The sequence below is a fragment of the Oryctolagus cuniculus genome, chromosome 18 (genome assembly GCF_964237555.1).
Source record: "Oryctolagus cuniculus chromosome 18, mOryCun1.1, whole genome shotgun sequence".
Classification (NCBI taxonomy): Eukaryota; Metazoa; Chordata; class Mammalia; order Lagomorpha; family Leporidae; genus Oryctolagus; species Oryctolagus cuniculus.
Window position 1 is genome coordinate 52,568,270 of NC_091449.1, and position 17,465 is coordinate 52,585,734.

Below are 17,465 nucleotides of genomic sequence, written 5' to 3' on the forward strand. Positions count from 1 at the left end.
CATAGCCCTCTGTCTCCTCCGTGTCTGAATTAATCACTTGACCTCCCCTTAGAAGAATCCCCTCAACACTCACTGAACGTTACCATTCTAGATTATAAATCAGGAGCCACTTCGCAGTTGTTTTGGAAACTGTCTTTCACATTGCTTTTACTACAACACAGAAAAATAACCAAGGGTCACCATTGTTTTGTTAGATTGATAATTCCCAAGTTGAAGACCTGAAATATTGTACCGCTAAAACTTAAAAGCTTAGAAATTTATAGATCTGGCAACAGATGTTTTTCTCTTTTTATTTTTTAAAGATTTATTTATTTATTTGAGTGTCAGAGTTACACAGACAGAGGAGAGGCAGAGAGAGAGAGAGAGAGAGAACTTCCATCTGCCAGTTTACTCCCCAGTTGGCTGCAATAGCTGGAGCTGTGCCAATCTGAAGCCAGGAGCCAGGAGCTTCTTCCAGGTCTCCCACGCAGGTGCAGGGGCCCGAGGACTTGGGCCATCTTCTACTGCTTTCCCAGGCCATAGTAGAGAGCTAGATCAGAAGTGGAGTAGCCGGGACTTGAACCGGTGCCCATGCACTGCAGGCGATGGCTTTACCCGCTACACCACAGGGCCAGCCCCCAGATGTTTTTCTTACCCCCTAGCAATCAAAGTCAGTTAACTAGAATTAAAAGCCATTTTGTCTTTGTGACTCTCTTCCTTGCTGGATGAGCGTGCCCCCCCATCCCACTCAGACATCATTCTGCTCTTCTTTCACTTGTTTTTCTGGTCTGCTTTTGGTTATGGAAATTCCTTAGAGATAGATGTATTATTGTCTGTACTAGTTTGCCTGCCTACCTACTCTGAAGCAAATAACTTGCAAACTTTCTGTCCATGAATTCTCTTTTGATTATGCATTTACTTGGTTAACTATCAGCTAATCAGTTCTGGAGATAAAGTACATATAAATCTTAATCTATGTATTTTTTAGGTGATAGCTGCTTTACTAGTCAAATATTACAATAAGTATACCCAGTTATTTTACTGTTGCCTCATTAAAATTTTTTTCTTGAGTGGATAGTATATAATGAACATGATAAAAAGAATTTAACCATTCAAAAAAGTATACTGTAGAAAAAGCCTCCCTCCCATTCCCAACCTTTGGTCTGTCAGTTCCTCTTTTTGGAGGTAACCAGTTGCCATTTTCCTGTTTAGCCTTTCAAAGAGATTCCCATATTATACACGAGAGCAGATGGATGGATGGACAGATTAATGGAAAAGCAGATAGACAATCCTTTTTTTAAAAGATTTATTTATTTATTTGAAGGCAGAGCTACAGAGAGGCAGAGAGAGAGAGAGAGAGAGAGAGAGAGAGAGAGAGGTCTTCCATCTGCTGATTCACTCCCCAGGTGGTTGCAACAGCGGAGCTGTGCCAATCTAAAGCCAGACCCAATCCCTTGTTTTTTGTTTTTGTTTTGTTTTTTTGTTTTGGACAGAGTGGACAGTGAGAGAGAAAGGTCTTCCTTTTCCATTGGTTCACCCTGCAACGGCCGCTGGGGCCGGCACGCTGCAGCTGGTGCACCACGCTGATCCGAAGCCAGGAGCCAGGTGCTTCTCCTGGTCTCCCATGCGGGTGCAGGGCCCAAGCACTTGGGCCATCCTCCACTGCACTCCCTGGCCACAGCAGAGAGCTGGCCTGGAAGAGGAGCAACCAGGACAGAATCTGGCGGCCCAACCGGGACTAGAATCCGGTGTGCCGGCGCTGCAGGCAGAGGATTAGCCTAGTGAGCCGCAGCGCCGGCCTCCAATCCCTTGTTTTTTAAAAAAGTCTCAAACAAACTGTTTCATCTTGTTTCTATTTACTTAAAAATTTTTAATTATTATTCCTTGTGAATTCATAAAGATCTTCATTCTTTTAAGTTGATACTTAGTGTTGCATAGACAAAAGTTTTGATGTGATAACATTTGCTATGCCAGGATTTGAATTGTTTTTTAAAATAAAAGTACCTTCAGAGGCAACATTGTGGTGTAGGAGGTAGATCCGGCACCTGCAGTACTGGCTTCCGATATGGGTGCCGGTTTGAGTCCCAGCTCCTCCAGCTCTCTGCTATGGCCTGGAAAGCAGTAGAAGATTGCCCAAGTCCTTGGGCCCCTGCCCCTGGGTGGGAGACCCAGAAGAAGCTCCTGGCTCCTGGCTTCAGATCAGCCATCTGGGGTTGGCCTAGCTCCAGCCGTTGTGGCCCTTTTGGGAGTGAACCAGTGGATGATTCATTTTTTTCCCCCAGATGCTACTGACTTTTATAGAGGCAGCTTCTTGTGTATCATGTTTTATACATGTATCAGGACAGTTTGCATCTTTTTTGGTCAGCTGAAAAGAATATACTGTTTATAATTAGGTCATATAGTAGGTGGTTATCTTAAATGAAAAATTACATAGAATAATTATTTAGTGTTTTTGTCATCTGCTATCTGATTTATTAAAGCTTGGAATGTGGATGCAGGTGCCCTTTAGAAGAGCAGTGATTGCTGTTTACCAAAGAATTCTGTTTGGTTGTTTCATTGTTCCCTGGTCTGACATTTGTGTCTTGTAACATGATCTTTTGAAATAAAGCACAGATTGATGGCAATGTCACTCATGCAAGACAGAGTATCCTTTGATGAGGGACTTGAAGGATTTCTGTCTTTTCCTGAAAAAGCTGTATTTTGAAATGATAGGTAGTTTCACGAAACAGGGATCACAGGGGTAAAGTAAACATCGTTTTCACATCAGTCCTCCATCGGTACAACAAATTTTTTACTTCTTTGGTCCCACTGGAGGTCATCATGTGACTATGTTGACTTCTTTTCCTCCAGTGATATATATCTTATCACAATGGATTCCGAACAGTGTAGTATACAAATTTGTTTTTGGAGTGTTTTTGTCTTTAAATGTTGCCCTGTCTTCAGGGAAATTTTCTTTTCTTTTCTTTTCTTTTCTTTTCTTTTCTTTTCTTTTCTTTTTCCTTTTCCTTTTCCTTTTCCTTTTCCTTTTTCTTTTTCTTCAGGCAGATTTAGACAGTGAGAGAGAGAGACACAGAAAGAAAGGTCTTCCTTTCCATTGGTTCACCCCTGAAATGGCTGCCACGGCAGGTGGACTACGGCCAGCGCGCTGCGCCAGTCCAAAGCCAGGAGCCAGATGCCTCCTCCTGGTCTCCCATGCGGGTGCAGGGCCCAAGCACCTGGGCCATCTTCCACTGCCCTCCCAGGCCACAGCAGAGAGCTGGACAGGAAGAGGAGCAACCGGGACAGAATCTGGTGCCCCAACCAGGACTAGAACCCAGTGTGCCGGCGCTGCAGGTGGAGGATTAGCCTAGTGAGCCGCAGCACCGGCTGGAAATATTTTCTACATAAGCTGGTTGAACCTAGGAATATCTGCTTTGCAAGACAGTACTTAAACTGTGTTTTCTTATAGAAAGAAATGTTTCCTAGTGATCTATATGTTTTAGTGTGCATGAACCTCGTGAGAAGGCTGTCCTCAAAGTACATTCCGTGGCACTGTGTTTTGTAGGTGAAACTGTAAGATGGTGAAATCATTTACCCTTAGTACTTAAATTGTTTAGGTGGCAACATGAACCTAACACTAAAATTCCTAAGTATTAGCTCGTGCTGTTAGGCATGGGGTCCTTTCCAGTAGCATTTGAAGCCAAAAATTCCCAAGTTTTCAGAAGTTACTGGCCATAGAGATACCAAAGTGTTCTAACTAAAAAGCTACAAAAACTCCTAGACCACCCAAATACCAATGAAATCTGCCAAAGTTGTCCTGTGGTTTAAAATCCACTTCCTCTAGTTTTAAATACTTGGAATCCTTTTGGAATAGCAAACATCTAATTTAGGAATTAAAACATAGGCTCCTTATATACCTTGCATTTGCCTTTTATTTCAGCCTTTGAAAACCTAGTTGTAAACTCTGTAGACTGAAGGTATACTTCAGTGCACTGTCTGTATGTTTTAATGTTTCATGTCATAATTCTGGTCATTCTCTAAATTTATATCCTGATGACGAAGTATACCACATTCCTTAAGTGTCCGCTTTTCTCTCATGTTTTCTTGTAAATGAAATCCACCCTCTCAGATCCCCAAATCCTTTCTCACGTGGTTGTCCATGTGAGACAACTTTTTGTCTTTTCTTTTAACCATTTTCAGACTGGGTCAGGTCTCAGTTTGTATGCAGTGCTTCTCGGGAGAGCATCCAGGCAAGCTCTCATTTATCATAGCTGGTAGGAAAGAGGGAGACGTCTGCTTGTGGTGCTGCTCATTCAGGCTTCCTAGACAGGAGAGGGTGCTGTGTCCTTCTCTCTGCCCTGCAGAAAGCTACTTTTGTAGTTTTTGCTAAAGTATGCTTGGTTCAAAAAAATTGTGCTAATTGAATGTGGCTTTAGAGTTCAAGTTCATTTGATCTGAGCCTTTCATTTTGCAAATGAGAAAATGATTTGACATTGAGCTTGAAGAAACCTATAGATATAATTTCAGTTATAGTCAGCTTTACATAAAATTTAGTACTTCTGTGTATATCAGTAAGTTTATTTACTTAATTATTTTATGGTGGTATTAAAGCTTTAATACACCTTGGACATTAGAAATCAGTTTTATGAAGCAGTTTTATAGTTTTGAACTAAGAGTAGTCTTAGAATAGTTTGTTGTTTGCAAGTAAATTCCAAACTCCCTGGAGAAGAAAGAAACATGAATATGAATTACTTGGTAGGGCTTATGTGAGAAGAACTTCGGATTTGATCTGCTGTGTTGTAACGAAAATTGTAGTATTACAGTTACTACTTTCTGTGTGAAGGGCCGAGAGCATTAAAAATCTGGGCACGAACATAACCAGCAAGATACGCCTGAGCACCCAAAGGGATAAAAGCAAGTTAGCTATAAACTGTAGGCGTTTCACTTAAGCATCCATTAGATTCAGCACAGAGCTTTGGTGTGGAAATGAGGACTGGAAGCCGTGCATAGAGGAAGGGTGGAGATGAAGGAAGGTTATGTGTTAGAACTCTTTTCAATTTTGTAAAGTGAAAAATAACTTATTTGGCTTCTTTTCAAACTTGGCTGAGAGAATTGGCTGCTAAGAGCTGTGCCTTAAGCATCTTTTTTTTTTTTTTTAAAGATTTATTTATTTATTTGAGCGGCAGAGTTATAGATAGAAGGAGAGACAGAGAGACAGATCTTCCATTCACTGGCTTACTCCCCAAATGGCTGCAATGGCCAGAGCTGAGCTGACCTGAAGCCAGGAGCCAGGAACTTCTTCCTGTCTCCCATGTGGGTTCAGGGGCCCAAACACTTGGGCCACCCTCCACTGCTTTCCCAGGTGCATCAGAAGGGACTGGATTGGAAGAGGAGCAACCAAGACTCGAACCAGCACCCATATGGGATGTTGGCACTGCAGGCTGGAGCCTTAACCTATTATGAACAGCACTGTTTTTATTTTTTATTATAGTTTTTTTTTTTATTATAGTTGATTAAAAATGGGGCCATGGTCAGGAGTGCAGTGGAGGATGGCCCAAGTCCTTGTGCCCTGCACCCGCATGGGAGACCAGGAGAAGCACCTGGCTCCTGGCTTTGGATCAGCGTGGTGTGCCGGCTGCAGTGTCCATTGGGGGGTGAACCAATGGAAAAAGGAAGACCTTTCTCTCTGTCTCTCTCTCACTGTCCAGTCTGCCTGTTTAAAAAAAAAAAAAATGGGGCCATGGTAGTTTGACATATTTACTTAGCAGTCAGTATCCTAAAGGTAGTAGGTGCTACTTTTCCTCTAATATGTTAGGCATACATGTTTCTTTTGCCTCCAGGAATGGATTGATAGTGGGATACTTACTTAAGAAACACCATAAATATCTTAAATTTTTTATTGTTTATTAGAAAGTAATTTCAGTGTATTATGATCTTGGTTCTCTCTTCTCTTCTCTGTCCCTCTTCCACCCCATCGCTATATCTCTGTCTTTTCTTCTCTCAGTTGGTTATTATATTGTCTAAAGCTCATTCTAGTTAGCACATTCTAGTTAGCACATAAAAGCTTTGAAATCTAGAGAATCCATTTATGTGAACTGTGTGACTTTTAATGATTATAGATTAAATATCACATATATTTTGAAAATGTTCCTTTTTACAGTAACTACATTTTTGTTCTATAAGTCATTGGTGTGGATAGATAGATAAAGTATAAAAGGTCACAGACATTTTCTTGAAAAGATTCAATTTCTTGGCTACTGAAGTGGAATATTTAAAAGGACAATGCAGCGTTATAAACTAATTTGGTGCAGGCACCACCTTTGCTACCACTGTTGCCTACCAAATCTTTGATAATAATACTTGTATTTCTCAAAGACTGACCGTGGCCGGCACCGCAGCTCGCTTGGCTAATCCTCCGCCTGCGGCGCCAGCACCCCAGGTTCTAGTCCCAGTTAGGGCGCCGGACTCTGTCCTGGTTGCTCCTCTTTCAGTCTAGCTCTCTGCTGTGGCCCAGGAGGGCAGTGGAGGATGGCCCAGGTGCTTGGGCCCTGCACCCACATGAGAGACCAGGGGGAAGTACCTGGCTCCTGGCTTCAGAACGGCACAGCACACCAGCCGTAGCGGCCACTTGGGGGGTGAACCAACGGAAAAAAGAAGACCTTTCTCTCTGTCTCTCACTGTCTAACTCTTCCTGTCCAAAAAAAGAGAAAAAAAAAAAAAAAAAAAGACTGACCGTAACACAGTTTCCTCATAGCCCAACCTATAAAGTTCTGGCAGAAATGTCCCAAGGGGCCAACGCTGTGGCATAGTGGGTAAAGCTGCCTCCTACAGTGCCGGCATCCCATATGGGTGCTGGTTCGAGTCCCAGTGCCCCACTTCCCATCCAGCTCAAATCCTTGGGCCCTGAACCCTTGTAGGAGACCCAAAAGAAGCTCCTGCCTCCTGGCTTCAGATCAACCTGGCTCTGGCTGCAGTCAACTGGGGAGTGAACCTGCGGATGGAAGACCTGTCTCTCACCCCCGCCCCCATGCCTCTCCTTCTCTTTCTGTATAACTCTGACTTTTAAGTAAATAAATAAATCTTAAAAAAAAAAAAGAAAGAAAGAAAAAGAAAGAAGGTCTCAAAGAAATGTGCTAGTATTTTAATTTAGTTTGTCTAAAGCCTTTTGTTTGATGTTCACTTGTCTGTAGGCTAATTTTCAGGTTTGGGGCATATATGTACATTTGTATGGCAGTGTAGTGTAAGTGTAGTGTAAGATTAAAACTCTTTTCATGGAGTGCTCTAAAGTACGTCTGGACCTTTATGTGTGGTTTCTGGAAATTCTTAGAGATTATTGAATATTGTGGTTATGTACAGCTGATGCTGTATTCATCACTGGCACACTTCTACATCCTTGCAAAGATGATATATTGGGGAGCAGCAACTAGTGGGTTATTTCCTCTGGCAGTAAATTAGCAGGCCCATTGTATTATAGAATCTGTTCATCTGATACTTATATGGAATAAAAAACTTTCTTTTTTTTTTTTTTTTTGACAGGCAGAGTGGACAGTGAGAGAGAGAGACAGAGAGAGAAAGGTCTTCCTTTGCCGTTGGTTCACCCTCCAATGGCTGCCGCTGCAGCCGGCGCACCGCGCTGATCCGATGGCAGGAGCCAGGAGCCAGGTGCTTTTCCTGGTCTCCCATGGGGTGCAGGGCCCAAGCACCTGGGCCATCCTCCACTGCACTCCCTGGCCACAGCAGAGGGCTGGCCTGGAAGAGGGGCAACCGGGACAGAATCCGGCGCCCCGACCGGGTCTAGAACCCGGTGTGCCGGCGCCGCAAGGTGGAGGATTAGCCTATTGAGCCACGGCGCTGGCTAAAACTTTCTTTTTTTTAATTGTTTTTATTTTTTGACAGGCAGAGTGGACAGTGAGAGAGAGAGACAGAGAGAAGGGTCTTCCTTTGCCGTTGGTTCACCCTCCAATGGCCGCCGCGGCCAGCGCGCTGCGGCCGGTGCACCGCGCTGATCTGATGGCAGGAGCCAGGAGCCAGGTGCTTTTCCTGGTCTCCCATGGGGTGCAGGGCCCAAGCACCTGGGCCATCCTCCACTGCACTCCCTGGCCACAGCAGAGAGCTGGCCTGGAAGAGGGGCAACCGGGACAGAATCCGGTGCCCCGACCGGGACAAGAACCCGGTGTGCCGGCGCCGCTAGGTGGAGGATTAGCCTAGTGAGCCGCGGCGCCGGCCCTGAATAAAAAACTTTCTAATAACAGCTATGTTGAGATATAATTCACATAGTATACAGTTCACCTATTTAAAATGTGTAAGTCAGTTCTCTTTAGTATATTCACAATCAATTTTAGGGCAAGTTCTTCACTCCAGAAATAAACCTCTCACTCATTAGCAGTCATTTTGTGTTTTCCCCCAATTCCTCTTCCTCAGCCCTAAGCAACAAGTAATCTGTTTTCTGCCTCTACTGATTTTCCTATTCTGGACATTTCATATAAACAGTCTTATACAACTTCATCATTTGTGTCTGGCTTCTTTCACTTAGTGTAATGTTTTAATGTGGAATGGAGCACATATCAGTACTTCATTACTTTTTTTGGCAGATTTTTTTAAAGATTATTTTGATATTTTCTTTGCCTTTACACTGTGGAACAAACCCTAAGGTCTAGTCATAATTATTATTGTTTAAAGAGTAAACTAGTTCATTTTGGTAAGCCATAAAGCAGTGATCTTTTCTAGAGCTTTTCACAGTTGGTCTGTGTGTTACAAGAGTTTTGGGGGCTTTTGAAAATGTTTTCAGAAAATGCTGTCTTAGCTACTACCAGTGGCAATCCCAGCTGACCAAGGCATATCATTTTGACTGGAATTAGTCTATTTCAATATAGTTGGTATCATTTGTACTTTTTATATTTAAAAAATTTGATTCATGTCTGTGTATTCCTTAGTGAGTTTACACTAAGGAGTACTGATGTGCTGTCAGAAATAAAATTCCCAGTCCACTCATTGCTTTTACAGTTGTAAATGTTAAAATGCATAAAAGATGAAGTTCTGTTATTAGCTACAGAGTTTATATAAATAGTATGAAGGTTTTTATATGCTGTGCTAATCTTTCTTTTTGCTTTTTTTTTTTTTAATATGTATCTACTTTAGAACCCTTCGGGAAAGAATGCATGCAAACGGTTAGTATCCTTGTAATGGACTTCCTTATGCGCAACATGTTTGGCAAGATGTTCTTCCATAAATATACATATATAACGTAAGAGTTTAATTTGCAGCTAATCCAGTTTTTTGGCCAAATTACTGTAAATTCAGTAATTTGTTGATATTAGCAAAATTAAGTTTTACTGTTTCAACTCTTGAGTAATCTAATAGTTTCATTCCTTGAGTAATGTTTACATTTTGTTGTGACATAAATTAGAGTCAGAATAAGAGGCCAGCATGTATGGACGAGGAACTATGATTCAGTCAGGGCTCTTCTCATCTCCGCCTCCCCTCACCCCACTGTAGCTCAGCCCCACTATGGGACTTCCACTTAAAGCTTAATTTCATTTAACCCTCATAGCCACTTGGTAAGGTTCGTGCTCTTATATTTTATAGAAAGATCAGCATCATTACAGTCATATTAAGGAATTTGGGTTTTCTCAGGTTTACCTACAGTACATCCCTTGCAGTAAAATTAGTAATACCATAGTGTTAGGTCTGGAAGGTATAAATTGCTACTTCTTAGGTGTCTCTACCTGAGGCGACTGTGGAAACCTTTGTGAAAAAAGAATCATTATAAAGATTATGAAGAGCTATGTGTTCTCTGTTTTGGAGACCTCACAGCATTTCAGAGAAAGAAAAATTAAGTAGTTTTTTTCATATAAAATATTAGATCTGAATATGAAAAGAGTGAACTTTTTCATTTCCTTATGCTCAGCCAAATGCTGTATAAATAGTTTGAAAATAAAGCCACAGACTTGCAATAGATTTATGGTACACATAAGTTGATCAAGAATTACAATACAGGATACAGACATGATTCGTGTAACTCGATTTTTAAAAAATAAGTCAGTAGAATAAGAGGAAGACTTAAGCACTTTATAGAAGAGGAAACATAATATCAGCATATACAAACATATCTTTTTTATTATCAATACAAAATAAAACTTTGGATATATTTCACCCCTACCAGATTGTTAGAATTAAAAATTCTGAAAAGATGATGGTTAGGAAATGGATCACCAGGATACTTAACTGCTCTTTAGTGAATGTAAATGGATACAATCACTTCAGGTTGTTGTTGTTGTTTTAAGATTTATTTATTTATTTGAAAGTCAGAATTACACAGAGAGAGGAGATGCAGAGAGAGAGAGAGAGAGAGAGAGAGATCCTCCATCCACTGGCTCACTCCTTAGTCAGCCGCAACGGCCGGAGCTACACCGATCCGAAGCCAGGAGCCAGGAGCCTCTTCTGGGTCTCCCACGTGGGTACAGGGTCCCAAGGACTTGAACCATCCTCCACTGTTTTCCTAGGCCATAGTAGAGAGCTGGATTGGAAGTGGAGCAGCCGGAACTTGAACCAGTGCCCATATGGGATGCTGGCACTGCAGGAGGCAGCTGTATTCACTACACCTCAGTGCTGGCCCCAATCACTTTATTATTTTATTTTATTTATTTATTTTTTGACAGGCAGAGTGGACAGTGAGAGAGAGAGAGAGAGAAAGGTCTTCCTTTTTGCCACACCGCACTGATCCGATAGCAGGAGCCAGGTACTTATCTTGGTCTCCTATGGGGTGCAGGGCCCAAGCACCTGGGCCATCCTCCACTGCACTCCCTGGCCACAGCAGAGAGCTGGCCTGGAAGAGGGGCAACCGGGACAGAATCCGGCGCCCCGACCGGGACTAGAACCCAGTGTTCCGGCGCCGCTAGGCGGAGGATTAGCCTAGTGATCCGCGGCGCTGGCCCCCAATCACTTTAGAAAACAATTTAGAATTATTTGGCTAATGAATTTGGCAACATAAACTTTTTTAAAAAAGATTTTATTTATTTGAAAATCAGAGTGACAGAGAGAGAGGGAAAGAGAAGTTTTCCATCCACTGATTCACTCCCCCTGTGGCTGAAACAGCCAGAGTTGAACTAAGCTAAAGTCATGAGCCAGGAGCTTCATTCAGATTTTCCACATGAGTGGCAGGGGACTAAACATTTGGGCCATCTTCTGCTGCTTTTCCCAGGCCATAAGCAGGGAACTGGATCCGAAGTGGAGCATTTGAGACACAAACTGGCACCTCTATGGGATGCCAGGTTTACGTTCCACGCCGCAGTGCCAGCCCCCAGACACTGTGAACCTTTGACCTAGCAATTCTGTTTCTTAGGAATACTCAATAGAAATGTGTACACAATTGTATCATGAAATTATCATGAAATAAGAATGTTCACAGCAGCATTATTGAAGATATTCAAACATTGGAAACTGCCAAATATCCATTCATTAATAAAATGAACAAATGGATTGTGATGTATTCATACAGTAGAATGCTGTAAGGCAATAAAAATAATGAGTCACAGCTTCATGCAGTAAATACATGGAATAGCCTAGATGAGTCTCCAAGGAGAGAATTGTGCTTTATGGCGGGAAATTATTGTTAAACCTGAGTCTCCTTTGGTGCAGTGGAGATGTGTCTCCTCTGGTTTTCTCATTGGTGGCAGTGAAGTACTAGGAAAGATTCTGTGAGGACTGAAAGATTTGTGTGCTCAAGTGTTTTCTCGGGAATACTACCTTGGGACTCTAGCCTTTTGTTGTTACTCCTTAAGAAGTCTGAGTGTTGCCATTATGGGGAGAGTACTTGAGTGCCCCCGGGTGCCAGGTTGCTGTTACATTGCCATATTGCTTGTGTTTTCAGCACACCTACCTAGCTGAAATTCTGAACTTGTCTAGAGTAACTTTCTCCCGTACTTAAATATACAAAATATGAGGCATGTTTAGGCAAAGAAAATAATTTTTATTATGAACCTCAGCTAGTTTTATTGGCCTCAAAACTTTTTAATACCAAGACTTGTATATGTCTTAAGTAGAGGGCAGCCAGGTCGTTTGGAACATGGAAGAATTACATCTTAAAACTAGCAGTGCTGGGCCAGCGCTGCGCCTCACTAGGCTAATCCTCCGCCTTGCGGCGCCGGCACACTGGGTTCTTGTCCCGGTTGGGGCTCCGGATTCTGTCCCGGTTGCCCCTCTTCCAGGCCAGCTCTCTGCTGTGGCCAGGGAGTGCAGTGGAGGATGGCCCAGGTGCTTGGGCCCTGCACCCCATGGGAGACCAGGAGAAGCACCTGGCTCCTGCCATCGGATCAGCGTGATGCGCTGGCCGCAGCGCGCCGGCCGCAGTGCGCCGGCCGTGGCAGCCATTGGAGGGTGAACCAACGGCAAAAGGAAGACCTTTCTCTCTGTCTCTCTCTCTCACTGTCCACTCTGCCTGTCAAAAAAAAAAAAAATTAAAAAAAAAAAAAAGAAAAAAACTAGCAGTGCTAATAAGCTCTATTAAAGAGGAATTATTTTAAGGAGAATAATTAGTGTTCTGAAACTCCTCAGGAAAATCTCTTGCAGTACCTTGTAAGCCTACAACCATTTGCTTAACTCTGTTTGAACTATTAATATGCTTTGAGTGTGTGTGTGTCCTGGCTAGTTTCCAGGCTTAAATAAAGATTAAGAGGATGGGTTTGGAATCAGACTGCCTGACTCCCTTGTTGTTTTGTGATTTGGGGTGCAGAGCTCATGTTTCCTATGCATAGGATCAGAATAATAGCATCTATTTCATCAAGTTGTTAAAAAGAATTTATTTATTTATTTATTTTGACAGGCAGAGTGGACAGTGAGAGAGAGAGACAGAGAGAAGGGTCTTCCTTTGCCGTTGGTTCACCCTCCAATGGCTGCCGTGGCTCGCGTGCTGCAGCCGGCGCACCACGCTGATCCGAAGGCAGGAGCCAGGTACTTATCCTGGTCTCCCATGGGGTGCAGGACCCAAGGACTTGGGCCATCCTTCCCTGCACTCCCGGGCCACAGCAGAGAGCTGACCTGGAAGAGGGCAACTGGGATAGAATCTGGCGCCCCGACCAGGACTAGAACCCGGTGTGCCAGCGCCGCAAGGCGGAGAATTAGCCTATTGAGCCGTGGTGCCGGCCTAGAATTTAATTTTTTTTAAGATTTATTTTATTTACTTGAAAGACAGAGTTACAGAGAGAGGTAGAGATAGAGAGGTGTTCCATCTGCTGGTTTACTCCCCAGATGGCTGCAACAGCCGGGGCTGCGCCACTCTGAAGCCAGGAACCAGGAGCTTCCTCCAGGTCTCCCACACGGGTGTAGGGGCCCAAGAACTTGGGTCATCTTCTACTGCTATCCCAGGCCATAGCAAAGAGCTGGATCAGAAGAGGAGCAGCCAGGTCTAGAACCGGCACCCATATAGGATACTGACACTTCAGGCCAGAGCATTAACTTGCTGTGCCACCCCCAAAGGATTTAATTTTTAAAATATACATGAAGCAGATAGAATATTGTTGATAGTTGCATTACATACTATTGCTTCCAAATTTATAAAGGTACATATATAATATATATGAATGGTATAAATACCTATATAATGATGTTTCTTCCTATTTAAAACTACTCATTGGGAATAGGTATAAAATAAAAGCACAAAGGATATGATCTTAAACTATGCATAACTGCATGATCTAGAAATACCCACTACGTTTTTGTAGAAATACATTCAGAGATGAGTGTGCATCTTTTTTGGTATCATCTTGTAGTCTGCTTTAACCTTTTTGTTAAAAATTACTTTTTAAAAGGTAACTTGTTTCACTTTTAAAAATTTGCTTTTTAGTATTGTCACTCCAATCCAAATATTTAGATTTTTTTCTGGTTACTGTGTGTTAAAAGTCGTTAAATTTCTCAAAATAAATAAAATTTCTTGCCCATTTAAGTATCAAAATGTGAATGCTAAGTGAGAGTGAACATCTGGCATAAAATACTCACAACTCTGTTGCTTCTCTTCCTTATCCCCCACCTCCTCCAGTTGCTGGAAATATTGGATTCTCCCCATCCTAGGCGCTGTTCTCATAGGTTTCCTGTATCGTCACTACACGTCGGAAAGCAGATCCTCCTGAGGAGACCTTGCTGAAGTCCACAAAGCGTGTCCCCTTAGGAGCAAAAACTAGAGGCCTGCTTTGGGGTCTACAGCAGTGCCCTCTCCTCAGATCCTACCAGTTATATTCATCCTTCTTGGAGCCAAGACGGTCGGGCAGATACCCACCTCTGGGACCAGAGTCCTTCGTCTCTCAGAGCCTTACACCCACAGCACCTGCTCACTCTGTGTCCTTGCTGGCGTTTCCTCTCTGGTTTCCACACGCACCCTGCCATTTTTATTACTTTCTGTTAATAACTGTGGTTCATGTGTGATAGTGACAGTTGCTTTTTGGTAAAAATGCCTGCTTTCCAATACTTCGAATGCACATTAGACATTTTTAACAGGACAGTACTCGAGTTTTGAAGCTCTTCTCTTTCCATTTTTCTTTAACCAAATTTTTTAAAAGTCTGATTTAATTTTATTATTTATTCTAAGGAGCATAATTCATGAAGTAAAGGTGCCTACCCATTAGTGAAAACAGAACTGCCAAATGATCTCATTCCTCGTTTATATTTGTTAAAACTATAGAGAAACTCTGTTGACATTTCCTCCACCCAAATCATTGTAGCAGGCAGCTCTTCCCATCCCGTGATGGGGATGTCAACCCCTTTTCTTCCTGAGTGGTGCTGGACAAAACTCTGCTTCCCTTTAATGGGAAGAGACAAAGGAAAGGAGGAGTGAATTGGGATGCTAAGACTTGAATGATTCGGAGGGATCTTCCTTTCGAAAGACACTGAAAAACACTAGTCTAGGACAGGAGTTTAGAAAAAGCTCCAGAGCACTCACTTTGGTTTGGTACCAGTTTCCAGTCATTGCTCTCCCTGGGCTGTCTTTTACTGGTAAAATGTAAACGTATAATTATGTGTATAGAATAGCTTTACCAGGGATTCTTGCTACTTTTTTTGTTTATTGATCATTAAGTTTTTGATTCCCCATTTTACAAAAGTAAGAAACTCCAATTTGATCTTCTGTTTGTCCCAGTAAAATAACTTCCATGCAGAATGGCATTTGAAAGAGGGAAATCGTGACAAGAGACTGTTTTCCATTTCATCTGTATTTTACCCCCATGGCTCCAACTTGTGGTTTTGTTCTGTTTTTCCATCAAGAATAAATAATACTGGTAGTTTTTATCCCTCAGATGTGTGTTTCATTGAGAAATCGGTTGTGACTTAAAAGTACAAGTGTGTCACTGTTTCTCCCTGGTTCAGGGCTTTTCTGGTGTGTTTGCCTTTATTTTTCCCCTTGGAAGCACCTGAGGGGATAATTCGCTGGCTGTTTGCTGCCAGCAACTGTGGCGATTGCCAGTCTGCGCTGAGCCTTTGTCCTGTCCAGCAGAGAGCAGCTTGGTTCCAGAAGGACCCTGCCTGCTGCTCAGTATCTCCTCCCTCCCGCCCTCCCATCTTGCCAGGGAGCTGATGAGATAGGAAACTGCCCAGCAAACCAGTGTCTGCCCATGCAAACTATTTAAGAAAAAGTTCAACCCAGGTCTTGTATCCTGTGATTTAGCAGTTGAATGAATTTAAAATTCATCAAAAATAATATTAACCTTGTACTTGCACACTTGGATATGATATTTTTGGAATAACTTGAGATTTCTGGCTGACTTTTTATGTCAAGGATATGGGTTTAGTCAAACTTGTTTCTGTAGAGAATGTTTGTATGTATCTTAGATGCTGATTTAGGACAATTTATTTTGGTTATTTAACAAAAGAGGCCTGACTCGGTGCTGCTTCCTTTGAAAGCGAGGGAGCGTTGCCCTAAATAAGGATAGAGACAGCGTTGTTGTAATCATCACCTTGCACAGGTCCATGGAGTATGTTGGGACAGAGGTAAAGAACACAGGAATATCCAGGAGCTGGAAAGGAGACTAAGCCAGAAGGTACCTTGAGTCAGCTGTAGAAGTGTGTTGACAGTCTCTAAAACTGAATTCAGAGCAGCATGCTGATAGGAGATGTTAAAGAGCTGTAGTCTTAAGTAAAATTGATGTTTCTGATGTTTTTAGGGTAAACTGGTGCAAAAGGTATGTTTTTCTATTTCATATTGATTTTCTTTTCCTGTTTATATCTTGGCATGTTTTTATTGAGAGCCAGAGAAAAAAGATTTTCAGACTCTGTACTGTTCATGAAATCCATCAGGTACACAGAGCTTCTTTTGAATACTGCTAATATGATGTCACTTTGTATTATAAAAAAATACTTAGGGATTCATTTACTCTGATTCTGCTACCTACATAAACAGGCAGGTGTGAGAGGTACATTTGTGTGAGAGTTTGCAGAGGTTTTCCTGAACAATAAAGTAATACAGTGTGCTTGCCAAATCCATCAGAAAGGACTTTTGTTTAAGAAGTAGCTGGAATTCTAGAAATGGTCTTGACATTATTGGGTCATAGAGCCCCTCTTGGGAGCCAGTGAGGTCCCTGTGGTTGACCGGACCCCCTGGGGCTGGTCTCTGGGGTTCAGTTGGTGGTTGTTTATTGCTGGGGAAGACTGCTTGCTACTGCTGCACGCCATGGTGTATACATCACGGCTGGTGAGCACTAAGGGAAGTTTTGTGCCATCAGAGTAGATGGCATTAGTGCCCATTTCCCGACGTGTCCCTAGCTCCTGACTGAGGAATTGATTTTGGTTTCCAGATGACTTGCACATTTTTAAAGATAAGACTGTGATACAAGCAAAGTTCATCTTGTATTTAGATCTCTTCATGTGACCTCTTAAGTAGAAACAAAAATCCACTGGAACTTGTAATTTCTTTTAGCAGCCATCAGAAATGCATGTTTCATGAAGTAAGAACATTGTTGAATTTGTACTCTTTTAGTTCCAGTGCAGAATAATGAAAAATGCTTATAACAGATCAGGTGTATCATCATGATATCTCATACTTAAAATCATAAGTGGTATCTGTCTGGTTTCATCCCATTTTAGGAGACTGGAATGCTGAATATTAGCATTGATTACCTCTTACCCGCAGAGAAATGGATTCAGGCATCTCTGGTCCCAAAAAGAAATCTTTTTTTTTTTTTTTTTAAACTTAAACTGTTGCCAAATATCACAGAGTAATGGGAAATTTAGTTGCATTTCACTGTTGTGCTCTGAAAGAGCTGGGTTTGGAATTTGTGGGGATAACTAGCAGAAGGGTTCTGCGGAAGCAGAGATGTGTGTGTCCAGTTAACGACTCGGCCCAGCGTCTTACCCGAAGCGTAGTAGCTGCTCTTCGCTCACACCTACACATTCTGCTATTTCAGCAAAACATTTGGACTGTTGAACTTCATTTTTACTCCACCCTCAACTACGAAAGAGTATTATTAACATTCCTTTTCTGTATTCAGTAATGGGGTTTGTTTACCTATTTTATTTCAGCAAATTTT

At 42.3% G+C, this 17,465-nt stretch overlaps 1 protein-coding gene across 1 annotated transcript in view; it reads left to right on the plus strand.

Moving 5' to 3' along the window:
• The window catches only part of CYB5B (cytochrome b5 type B), a 53,793-nt gene extending 38,555 nt beyond the window's left edge, over window positions 1-15,238 (plus strand). The window contains exons 4-5 of the mRNA XM_002711664.5: window positions 9,097-9,125; window positions 13,991-15,238. Of these exons, the coding sequence (XP_002711710.1) occupies window positions 9,097-9,125; window positions 13,991-14,081 (120 nt within the window). The 3' untranslated portion in view covers window positions 14,082-15,238. The remainder of the gene's footprint in view (window positions 1-9,096; window positions 9,126-13,990) is intronic.
• The last annotated feature ends 2,227 nt before the right edge of the window (window positions 15,239-17,465 follow it).